Genomic DNA, 13068 nt, shown 5'->3' with positions numbered 1-13068 from the left:
AATAAGATCACAGACTTACAGCTTCAATACGGTTGTCATAGTGAGATAAATCCATCTCAGAAACTAAGAACGTTATTTCACTGCTTGCTTATCTATTGGCTACACAGGAAAAAAACAGCCTTTTTGTACAGCAAAAACTAAAGCACAGGCTCCAATTAAAAATTTAGCTTACTCTAATCTTTTGAAGAGATACAGAAGAGAAATAATATTTAAAACATCTCTTAGGCTTTAAGAAAATATAGCTCTGACTCTGGTACCATATGACTGTAAGACAATTAACATTCCCTTGTTTTGCTGTTCTTAAAATTCTGAACAACAAAACAAAACAACAAAAGCAATAAGCAGCTAAGAAACTTCACCAAGATGCACAGTCTTAAAACAATCTCTGTTTTAAAGGCAGTTCAAGGTTCTTTTGTAATAAGATATTAATTTAATAATATCTAATCTCATTATAAGAAAAATGAGTTTATGCCTAAACACTACTTAATCTTGCTCAAACTGAATTAGCAAAATTAGATAGAATCAAGCTTCCAACCACAACTCCTTTGATTATATTGCCTCTTCAGTTACTCTTGAAGTCAAATTGTTCTTCTCTAAAACCTAACAAAGAAGCATTTCTACCAGCATCACTAGATGTATACATACACACAGTGCAAAGATTAGAATTGTAAACCTCTAAAATTTGTTTTACAAATTTTACAATTCTGTGTCAGGTCAACTATGTTAACTTATATTGACAATAAAATAAAAAAACCTGCTAGGCCAGCAAGTAAGCACCGAGACAGATGTAAACCTCTGATACTATTTGTAGCTTAGTTGGAGAAGCAAAAAATCATGCAGATTTCATGTTAACCAGTGGTTCTTAAACTTACAAAGCTTTGCCTTCCAGGCTTTCAGTAAGCACTTAACACATATAAAGAAATCCACAGGGAGGCAATCTACATGCTTGACTACATATATACACATACATGGATATACAAACTGTAAGTCTTTTTGTGAAATGGATACATGAATTATACTGGAAACAAATGTAATTTTCAGTGAGACAGTCTTACTCTACAATGTGTGTATATACATTATAGTATTTATCTGTAACTTTCCGTATGCTGCAGTTGGAAATGCAAGACGGCATTTTAAGTAGAGCAGTTATGCCTCAAATCAAAACAAAAACACTCTCTGATCACACAGGACCCACTGGCCGTGGTGAAAAAAATCTCTTTTTGCAAATATGGCTGGTGTTTGTTTTACCACAAGTTCTGCAAAAATTGTAGCCATTACCTTCATCAAAGTCTGCATCATCTTCTGTATGCTGAGGGAAGGGGAAACAATTTGTGATTTCAAGTCTGTCATCCACCACAAGACCCAGCAGCACTCCTTGGACCACTTCATTCCCCTGTCCTTCTTCTTGGTAATGTTTAATGATCTTTAACACAACCTAAAACGCAAAGACAAGAAAACCATAAGATGCAATCATTTTTCCCCCAACGATTTTAAAACTCATAACTATATTCTTTTAACTGTTGCATGGACTAGAGCTGCAAAACAAGCGAGCTACCAGTTAGAATGCCAGTATCTTCAAGGCAAGTTAAACAACAGCCACTCTTAAAATGTTGGGGAATTTAAAGACCACTAAATGAAGTAAAAAAGCAGTTCTAAATCATTTTTCTGAAATACCCTCCTAAAATGAAATACTCATTTATGTTTCTTTGTCTGTTTCAACTTTACCTTCTTGCTCTAATTTTTATTAGCTCTCAAAGAAACATTACCAAAACATCTTGAAAGTAATTATGGAGAAACCAGTAGGATTTTTTTTTCTTTAAAGCAGAAAACATACTAACATTTAAAATTGCACCTTATTGCAATTTTACTTCAGATAGTCAAGCAATCTGTATCTTGTGAACTACATATTTCAAGGAGTAATGAATGATTAAAAGGAGTATAAGTTCCTTCTCTTTTTATTATATTTCTCACTTCCTTTCCTATATTTGAGTTCTACAATGAATGACTCATAAGGCAATACAAAAAGAAATGGAACAGTATAAACAACCATCACTCATAAATAGTTACATGGTAGAAATGCTACTTTACCAGAAATTCACTGCACAAATAAAATTTTGTTTAATAATAAAAACTAGAACGTGACAGGATATGGTTACCACAAAAATAGACCTTAAAATCTTATCCTTGGTCCATCACATGTGGATTTTATTTCACTAAATCCCAATCCACCCACCCAAGCAAAATGCACCAGAAAATGTCTGACAATGTGTTGTTGTTACACTACTGCTACAATACATTCACTGGTAAATCCCCCACTATAATGGATTTCAGCTCAACCTCTTGAGGGTTGTTTAAGCTTGTATTTAAATACCAGTAACATAGATCTTTTCCAAGCTTGTCCTTATATATTTGCTCTTAATCTTTGCCTCAGTTGGCGAAAAACACTCTTAATAAATTAAAGAGTTGCAGTATAGATTAAATGGAAGAAAAATGTGCTTTGAAAAAAAAAATTATAAATAGATTTCCTTCATGGGGAAGAACTGGAAGCAAAGGAGAATTTTGCAACACTTTAAAGAAGTGCAGCAAACACGAGCTAGACCATATCGATCCACCAAATATCTGTTATCACACAGCCAACACATAAGTAATACTGAGTCACATTTTGTTAAATGTAACATTTGCTATATATTTGCCATAAACTCGGTCTTTCACTCAAGAAATTCATAAAAAAATAATTCAGGACTAGACTCATTACAACATACCATGCTCTTTATGTACTGCATTACTATTCTCAATATACAGCCCAAAAAGCTTCATTTTTTCAGTATTTTTCTCCTCACTTGCTATTGAGATTTCTGCGTATATTTACTGTTCCCATTACAATTCCCATTTTCCTACTGTCTCCAATCCAAAAGCGCTTCTGATATTATGTCAGTTTTATTACAGCATTTCTGACAGCATTTTCTTTGAGTATCTGCTCACAGAAAACAGCAGCAAACAAAAGAGCACTGGCTGTCACAGACCATCAATATTTTTCGGGAAGATAAAACTAGGGATTCAAATGCTAGTCAACTACTTCAAAACACAACAAAGTTGTTACCAAAGTCAGCAATTTTCTATCTCCAACCTGAAAATCACAGCAACTATTATCCAGAGAGACACAGACCCCAATTTAGGCTCACCCACAAGATTGTTTTCTAAAGGAGTCTGAGTAAAGTAGAGAAGAAGTAGCTCACAAACTCGCTTCTCTCAATTTCACACCCATTAACAAGCTGCAGAAGTTGCGGTTTATGACTGCACTGGAAAATACATTAGCTACTGAAATCATTTATGAAACAATAAATGAAGGAGTCTGAGAAATGTACCTGATGACACGTCAACCCTGTTTTCATTTTGTTCTTTGTTCTGGAGAGTTTCATTTAGTGCATAGCACACAAGCCTTTAGTGGAGCAGGCTCTTCAACTGGGATTGAAAAGCTTGCCAACAAAATACCGTATGACCGATACAGATATAGGCACTGAAATTCTTATTTCACTATTAAGAACAGACCTTCAAATGCAAGGTTTGCTGCTCTAAATACCCTCAGAACCATCACTGCTACGCCACTGCCACATGAAATTAAAAGTAACAAAAAACATTTCAGCTCTTACCGTCATTTAAGTAACGCAGTTACAGAATATGACTCGCCAACTATTAAAGGCTGCCTACCTACTGGAGTACAAAACACATTAAGCAATGTGACTTACTATAAAAACACATATTTAAACTTTGTTTTTTAAAGATTTTAAATTCCAGCATCTCTGAACACAGAAATCAGTCAAGTGCACAGCTTAATATTTCATACATACTAAATGCATTTACTAAGATATACAAGGGCTCTTTAGAAGAGGGTGGGTTTACAAACAGCTACTAACTAAACCTCAAAAGTACCCCAGCATTGTAAAGGTAGTCTTCAAAAATTCCAAAGCAATTCAATCACTTGGAGTAGCCACTTGCCAAATTTTAATGGCCATTAATCCTTAATTAATTTAAAAAAATGCTAGCTGTTTAGCAGTGTTTCTAATCTTCAAAGCACTGCTCAACCATTAAAAATGAAGTCATACTACAGAAAGAAATACATTCTGAAACCATTAAAAATGCTCAAAGATGCATATTTTAGTCGTATGAGCAATTTCAACTGGACATAATACAAAAGCACAGCTGTTTATTTCAAAAGTTCATATTTTAATACAGCAATACCTTTACCATGAACTGACAACCTCAACAGTGGGGATCCTGGAAACATTCAGTTGTAATGACAAGAATATGTTAAGATACACATGTTTGTATTTCTCTGAAGAGAGAAAACACCAAATCAAAGTACTGAAAGTTCATATGTAGTTCTGTTCCAGAGAGCTGAAAGTGCCTACATTAAAACCAGATTTCCAGTACCTGTGCTGAGCTGTTTCTTAGAGATACAAAATTAAGCAAAACAGAGTTACTGGTAGCCCACTAAATACACAATGAAACAAGCTGATTTATGTTCTTAAGTCATGTATTTAAACCTTTCTGAATGCTTAACAGTGTTTCCCACCTATGAAAGCTTTATTAGCACAACCACCAGCACCAGTAGCCAGGATCTGGGGAGAGAGTGTAAATAGTGATGTTATTGAGCTGTTTTCAAACAGATCATAACTGACATGGGCATCAAACACAGATGGCGCCATGACAGCCACATCCTCTCACTAAATAACACGAGGGAAAACCGTGATCAATATTTAGCTTGGCAAAAGTCTTGAAAGCTTTTACTGGTAATAGTGGCTGACACATTTTGAATGCGTGTTATCACAGTCCTGGAACCTTTCCCATAGCAATTCTTAACGCTCGGACCACGAACCTTTACATTTACCGCTACATCAGGAATGGCAATTTCATTTAAACTCCTAGCATGGAAAACGTTCAAGAGAGCAGAACTGCCAATGTACTTCTATAAATGGACAGGTCTGAACCGATGAAACTAACTCATGCAATTGTACTGTCCTAAACCCACAGATGTTGGTGAATTTTAATGAAGTTTACATGTTGGTATCTACTTAATCCATATTAAAACCACTCTGGAGAAAATGCTATTTAATCTGTTTGATACTTTCCAAATGGAGACATACTAAGTTGCATACACTCTAGCCTCCGTGGCATTTCTCTGCACATGCCACACCAAAAAGCAAATCCACAATCTGTGCTGGGCTAAAAATCAATTGGCTATTCAGGTATTAAACTTCATTAATCAGGTAAGCATGGAATGGCTTTGTCTTTATCAAAGACCTGGAGAGCTGGAAAAGAGAGAAAACTACAGAAAGATACAGTGAAACATGGGCAATGTTAACATTTGTTAATAGCACCAGGTGATGTTTTTACAGAGGACAGATAAGTACTTATCCTGCAGTTACAAAATACAAGTTCTGGAGGCTAATGAAGCAAAAGTTGCCTTCAGCTGATTTATCACCTGGCTGTAGCACCACTGGATTAGACAGAAACAAAGTATCTCAGCTTTCCTACCTGAAAAAAGGAAACTCCAAAGAAATTAAAGATACCACTGTAAGAAAACATGTCTAATACATGTAATGCTCTCTCTGGATGTTTACAGTGGCAGATGTTTACATACACATAAAGAACTTCAAGTTAATTGGAGCAGTACTAGATCTCAAACTAAAGGAGTGTAGATTTAGATTGGATATAAGGAAGAAAATTCTTATGATAAGGGTGGCGAGGCACTGGAACAGGTTGCCCAGAGGTGGTGGATATCCCACTCCTAGAGAAATTCAAAGCCAGCCGGACGGGGCTCCGAGCATCATGCTCTGCTGGTAGGTGTCCCCGTTCGATGCAAGGGAGTTGGACCAGATGACCTGTAAGAGTTCCTTCCAACCCAAACAGTTCTACAATTCTGCATCCTAGCGTTTTTGTTGCTGTATAGGAAGCTTCACAACAGAAGACTGAGAAGTACTTCAAGTGGAACCTGCTCCCCATCCCCAGCTTGCTTTTAGAATAAAGGCCCTTACAACCCTTAGACCAATCTTAACCCAGAAGTTAATATACACACACACTTATCTTCCATTGTAATCTTTGACATCTTGAATTAATGGCTTTGATAAATATCTCTGATTGTAACAATATCTGTGGTAAAATACAAGCCCTCTGATCTGAATACATTGTACAAAAGCTAAGGCCAAATGGACAAGATGGGGTAAATTTGAAAAGCAAGGTAGATGTGGAAAAAATAAAAATAAAAATAAAAAAAAAAAAGAATTTACTCCTGAACTTGTTGATAAGTAACAAGTTCAGCCCACACTGTTACGTACAGCAAGTCAAACTGCCATCATTTCAACTGAAGGACTCAAAAAGCCCACGTTTCACCCTTTGACTAATGTCTTAATACCAACTTTTAGAAAGCCTTTGGAAATGCAGTTCTTGGAACAGTAAACTTGCATTTTATGTCACTCAACAGCTAATAAATACCAGATGTTAAAGTCTTATTTCTGAACTTGACAAATTCGGTGCTTCAAAACATAATTCCATAGGAAGCACAGCAAAATGCTGCGTGCCATTTCATACCAATTCAATCAGGTGTGAATAGTAAAATATCTTTTGATGCAAGACTGGAAGTTTCCAGAAGCTGGAATTCAACTACTACTAACAAAGCACACTGATCAGAGGTGGTCCTCATATAATGGATATTGCATCTGTTTTAAGGCAAAATTACAAATCACAGGATTCTGTAGGTTTTGTCTCAGTACAAAATCCTGTGATAAATTAATTTTAATTGAATGGAAAAATACTAGATTTGAACTGTAATTTTAAATATATTTATATACTACGCGTTCCTGTACTATTTGAATACTTCTGGGAACTGGAAGTGTCTGAAAATTATCCAAAATTTCTTATTCCCTGGCTGAGTTACTACATCAGCTGGCACCACCGTGTTTAGCTTATAAAGCTGAAGAATTCAGAAGATTTAACTACAGGAAGTCTTTCAAAAAGCGCAAAATAACACATTGCTGAAGAAAACCATCTAAATACGATTACTATACTGCACTGCTAGGGCACCAGAAGGATCTAGATGACATTCCATATTACCTCCTGCTTCATCTCATGCTTATACTTTCTAATTCACCACTTTCCTGTTGGTTTTTTTTTTGTTTGTTTTGGTTTTTTGGGGGGTTGCTTGCTCTGGGGCTTTAAGGAAGATGATGTTTTCATTTTTTTTCCCGTAACAGCATGAAGAAGAGGTGATTAAATCCATCCATACATAGCACTAATTGAGGATATACCCTGCTACTGAGTGGATGAATCAACACACAACTCAAAGTTGGTGACAGGTCAATAACATTTTATCACTCCTTCCTTACCATTAACTGGTTACATAAAATCTTGGCCATAGCTAGAAATACTCTATCTTACCATACTGGTTTCAGCTAAGATAGTGTTAAGAAAACACCAAAGTCTGGTTGTCTCCCAGTGATACATGCACAACTAGGCACAGCTAGGCCACTTGGTGGAAGAGCTGCTGCCATTATGGTCCAGCAGCAGGAAATGGACAGAGCCAGAATTAGGCCAGCAGTTACTCCATACCACACGTGGAAAGCCATACAGCTGTGGGCAGTCAGCTAGGGGCAGGCCACCGCTCCAAGGGTTGCAGGACATGAGTGAGCAGGTAAAGATATACAGCATTCTTAGTGGGCCCTTGTTCAGTGTAGAGAAGTTAAGACATTCTTTTTCTCCACTTCCCACAAAACGTGAAGAGCTCATGCCACAGATAACAGACATCTCGAACTGCATACAAAGGTTAAATTACCACAAGGTAATGCCCTAAGTAAAATACTTCATAAGCATCTACTCTCTCAGTTGTTTCATTTTTTCTCCTTTTAGCAGAAAGTAATTTTAAATGCTGCAATTCAGGAGCTCCAGAATTTCCCAGCAAGCAAAACAGAAATCCAGTCTAACAACGACAGGACCTTCCTCTACAGGAGGTAAAGCCTGCCCAAACCTTCTGGCCTCCACAGTCTTCTGAAGGTGGTGGTCATTCACACAGTGCAAGTACAGGCTTGATAAAGACTGACAGGTGAATTGACACAAATGTATTTAACGAAAGCACACAAAACCTCTCATCAATTTTTCATTCACTTTATTACTGTGATACTTCAAAAACTGTAGAGATTTGAGGATATAAAGCCTACCAAAAAAAAAAAAACCCACCAAATTATAGAAATAGCTGTTTTTACATAAAATATGAAATACATTGGTAATATCTAGAAGGAATTCTGGCAAATATATTAAAGATGTAAAAATGCTACTGACAAATAGGCAGGTGGAATTTAGCTTGATGAACTGAAACAGTACAGGCACAAAAGCCTGTTTCTGTACAAATACAATATAAGAAGGGGAGATCTCTGGGTTTTGTTAGAGGCTCAGTGGTTTGCCACAGGCTGCAATTCCTTTGACTCTGTCAGGAACTTGCATTTATCAGCTAATGTCTTGTAGTACCATGAAAAATCTGTTTAAGTTTAATATTTACTGTTAAGTTACATTTACTTGTAACCAAGTGAGCTGCTTGCTCTTGCAAAGGAAAGAAGTTGAACACAAACTGCAGCACACCAAATAAGGTCATTAAACAGCTGAGAAAAGTTCATTAAAAACACAGAAACACATCAAATGTTAGATCAAGGTGTCTTTTAATGAACAGATCCATCTCTTCCTGATTTTTGTCCCACTACATTTTAATTTAGCTTTTTAGACTACACAACAACTCAGGCTAACAACCACCTCCATGATTGCACACAAGCCATCAGTATAAATATTGTCTCACTGTAAGTCAAAATGCATGATTACATTTGTGCACTCAAACTCTCCATTGTCCTGGTCACAGACTGGTATAACAAATTTCTCTGCAATGCAGTTTCATAACAAATTTCACAGCACATGGATTCGTGTTCATTCCCACGGAAACCACCAGGGCCACAGGCACCACAGAATAACCTTCTTGTAGAAACACTTCTGTAACACAGCCTCAGGATTTCAGTCCTGCAAGCAGCAGGGCATTAGATGCTATCAGCACACTGTTAGGAGGCAGTGATAGGGCTGTAATAAAATAAACGTCCAAAATCCTGCTAGTTACAAGTGGGACAGACCATAGCAGCAGTACTACCAAGTGTATTATTTCTCCTATTTCCAATCTTTTGAAAGCTGAAAAACTTAGTATTTTAGACAGTTTTTCTAAACTGCCAACACAATTTATAGTTATTTTTAGCGATTTCAATACATAACCTTCATTTCAAGAGTGAAAGCTGATGAACTGTGCCCTTTAGAGCACACCAGAAGTAGGTAAAGTTTCAACATCTTCCAACTGATACTCCAGAGCCTTACACATATATACATATTAACTGTATTTTGACATATTTTGTGTATAAGTAAATCATCATCACTGAAATATTCAGAGTCCTTATTTAGCTAGCAGCGTATTTGCAAGCAGGTTTACTCTTTAGTATCAACTTCCAATACTTTCCTATTGATTTAAAAAATGACAGACAAAAGCAGCAGTAGACAATTTTATTAAAGCAGGCTATCCTTCAATCAGATTGTACCAAACTGTAAACCTTTCAAAGCTAAAGAAAAACTGCAAGATAGTCACTCCTATTTGGACTTCAAAAAACAGCTTGACTGGAAGAGGGCACGCTGTGTTTTTCACGAAGGTTCATCTTTTGTAAAGACCATAACCTGCACAACATAATGGCAGTGCACATGCTATTAGTGCTTCTCTTAAAATAAATAAATAAATAAATCACCATTTTCAAGTGTGTTCAGCAGATGCTTCTAAGTAGCCAGTAAAATCTTTACTGGCCCTGACTTCCATGGCAGAGTGAGCTGGGCTTGTTCAGCCTGGAAAAAAGAAGGCTGTGGGGTGACCTCACTGCAGCCTGTCAGTACCTAAAGGGAGCCTACAAACAGGAGGGGAGTCAACTCTTTAAGCATAGATAACAAGGAGAAATGGTTTTAAGTTGAAAGAGGGAAGATTTAGGTTGGATATCAGGGGGAAGTTCTTTACAGAGAGAGTAGTGAGGTGCTGGAATAGGCTGCCCAGAGAGGCTGTAGACGCCCCGTCCCTGGAGTTGCTCAAGCCAAGCTGGATGGGGCCCTGGGCAGCCTGGTCTAGTATTAAATGTGGAGGTTGGTGGCCCTGCAGGTGGCATAGGCTTGGAGACTCATGTTCCTTGAGGTCCCTTCCAACCCAGGCCATTCTGTATAATTCTTTCAGTTTATTAACATTTGCACAATGCATTTTCCATGCTCAAGCACTTATCCAAGCATCTGCCTGAAAGGGTACATGCTAAAAGGCTGAGATGGAGAAAGATCATCCTAGTAACAGGTTACGTAACTCTGAGAACAAAGAATGACTTATTTTCAAGTTTCCATGCTTTAAAAATCCAAAAATTATAGAAAAAAAAAAACACCAAGAAAGTGAGGTATTCTTGATTATCTTCAGCTTCTCCATCAATCAGAGATACTTGCTTTTTGTACCACCACAAGGACATGTGAAAACCACTTCCAAGTGAGCTCCATTTCTAATAATAGCTATTGTAACAGTAAGATTAAAAATAATCATTCTAATTTTATCACCAAGAAAACCAAAGGATAAAATAGTACAGCTTTCAGACTATTCCCAAATATTTATTCTGTGTCCTCTTGCAATTTGACAAACTTGAAAACAGTTCGTTTTCAGCACCAGCAATATGGTAATGATAAAATAACTGAGTCTTAAGTGCTCTATGTTAATGAAGGAGGCTGCTCAGCGTCCTCAGATCAGCATAAACAACAGACAAAAAGCAACTTACATTCTACAACAAAGATCCTTAACATCAAGAGGACACAACACTTGCTCAATATAAATAGCTGTGGCTATTACCTATAGCATAGATAGAATCACAGAATGGCCTGGGTTGAAAAAGACCTCAAAGATCATCTAGTTTCAACCCACTTGCTGTGGGCAGGGTCACCAACCACCAGACCAGGCTGCCCAGAGCCACATCCAGCCTGGCCTTGAATGCCTCCAGGGATGGGGCATCCACAAACTCCTTGGGCAACCTGTTCCAGTGCGTCACCACCCTCTGTGAAAAACTGCCTCCTAATATCCAACCTAAACCTCCTTTGTCTTAGTTTAAAACTATTCCCCCTTGTCCTGTCACTATCAACTCATGTAAACAGCTATTCCCCCTCCTGTTTATATGCTCCCTTCAAGTACTGGAAGGCCACAATGAGGTCTCCCCGGAGCCTTCTCTTCTCCAAGCTAAACAAGCCCAGTTCCCTCAACCTTTCCTCATAGGAGAGGTGCTCCAGCCCTCAGATCATCTTAGAACAGGGACTCCATAGAATAGGAAGAACTTACAACAAATGGATGGCAAAGCAGGATGCAACATTTAAGCAAAACAAATGCAGGGACTGGCAATCCTTATATGTTCAACACAACATCCCAGCTTTCTTTTTCCAATAAAAGACCAAAATTGTTGTTTTGTTTTTTAATAACAGAGGCAGCCTCTCATTGCATACACACAGCAAAATTCAGATGCATCTTCAAACTCCAAAACAAACAATATGAACAAATAAGCTTCACTTTATTAACCTAAAAATTAAATTAACCCATAAAAATGATTGAAAAGCTTATCTGAAATAAGCATCCACACACAAGAAATTCAGGAATACTCTCGCACTTATTCCTAAGCAATCTTGTATATGCATGCTAAAAAGATATTATCCAAGTCAAATACTTCTAATTCTTTGTTTTGAATTTCAGATTGAATAATCCTACAAAATAGCAACAAGAATTACTTACTAGATTTACTATACAAGCGTGACATTTTCCAACTACATATGAAAGCATTTTACATTCTATTGATACTAAGCAACACGCAGTTCACAGTCTAACTGCTAAGCACTGTTATCAAAGCAGATGACATCTCTGCAATCTTAACAGCCTGAAGATTTGGGGTAAAAAAAAAAAAAAACCAAACATGAAACACCACGCTCTAAACTGTACCATCAAGAATGCATTTTGAGCAAACACATAGACAAGGAAAAACAATAAGCAAAGAAATCATACCCAAAAAAGCATCTGTGGCAATGAAAGATTAATAGAAAAGATGACAGCAACAATAAGTCAAAAACACATTGCCTTTTTCCAAAGACTAGAGAAAAGATAAGGTGACCTCTTCCAAGACCTGCCATAAGGTTGAAAGATAAAGTCCTATGACACAGAAGACCATAAAACCTGTCTGCTGTTGTGCTGCCAATGGCCTGCTATATTTTGTGCATTTCTCTGAACTACACGAAAACAAGGTTTGTTGTTGTTGTTGTTTTTTAAGCATACAATAAAGTGAAAACACAGGAATATATTTAATAACGTTTTCAGTGTGCAAGAGGACAATGTTTTATCTCAGCAACAAACCCAGCAACAGTAATCTCTCCAGTCTTAGGTATCTCAGTCAAAATCAACACCTAAAATAAGACAGAGGTGACGCCTACCACCTCTTTTTTTCTCAGATGTAACATCTTGATCATGAAGATGTAGGAAATTTGGAAGATATGTGGTGGAAACACTCCTTGAAACAGCAAAATAAGTAGCAAAAGAGCACAACACATTGTTTCCAACTGTGAAGTATGCGTAAGTACAAGGCAAGAGACAAGTCTGATCTACATATAAAAGGAAAACAAAATAACAAGGACTTGAACTGTTAATGACAGTAGCGCAGAGAGCAACATATTACTTCTCCATGCACACAGGAAAGAAAAGGTTGCTTTGAAATACTTTTTTCCCCTTCAACTCCTGAAGTCTAACACTGTTCAACACATTTAAACCACCTCCACATTTAGATTAACTCCTTTTGTCAGCACACTGGTTTTACAGTATGAAGTGATACCAGATGTTTTAGCTTTAAATTCCTCACTAGAGTATACTTACCATGACATTTAGTAGATGCTGAGTGCACAAGTGCACTCTTACAAATCATTTAAAGTTTGTGCTCTGTTAACATGTATACCTGTTAT

At 37.1% G+C, this 13068-nt stretch overlaps 1 protein-coding gene across 1 annotated transcript in view; it reads right to left on the bottom strand.

Moving 5' to 3' along the window:
- Window positions 1–13068, bottom strand: part of EIF3H (eukaryotic translation initiation factor 3 subunit H) — an 80575-nt gene that overhangs the window by 57218 nt on the left and 10289 nt on the right. The window contains exon 2 of the mRNA XM_048940454.1: window positions 1279–1435. Coding sequence (XP_048796411.1) covers window positions 1279–1435 — 157 coding nt within the window. The remainder of the gene's footprint in view (window positions 1–1278; window positions 1436–13068) is intronic.

This window comes from Lagopus muta, chromosome 3, assembly GCF_023343835.1.
Source record: "Lagopus muta isolate bLagMut1 chromosome 3, bLagMut1 primary, whole genome shotgun sequence".
NCBI classification, from domain to species: Eukaryota; Metazoa; Chordata; class Aves; order Galliformes; family Phasianidae; genus Lagopus; species Lagopus muta.
Note: the sequence above shows the minus strand (reverse complement) of the source record. Positions and strands in the feature narration are given on the sequence as shown.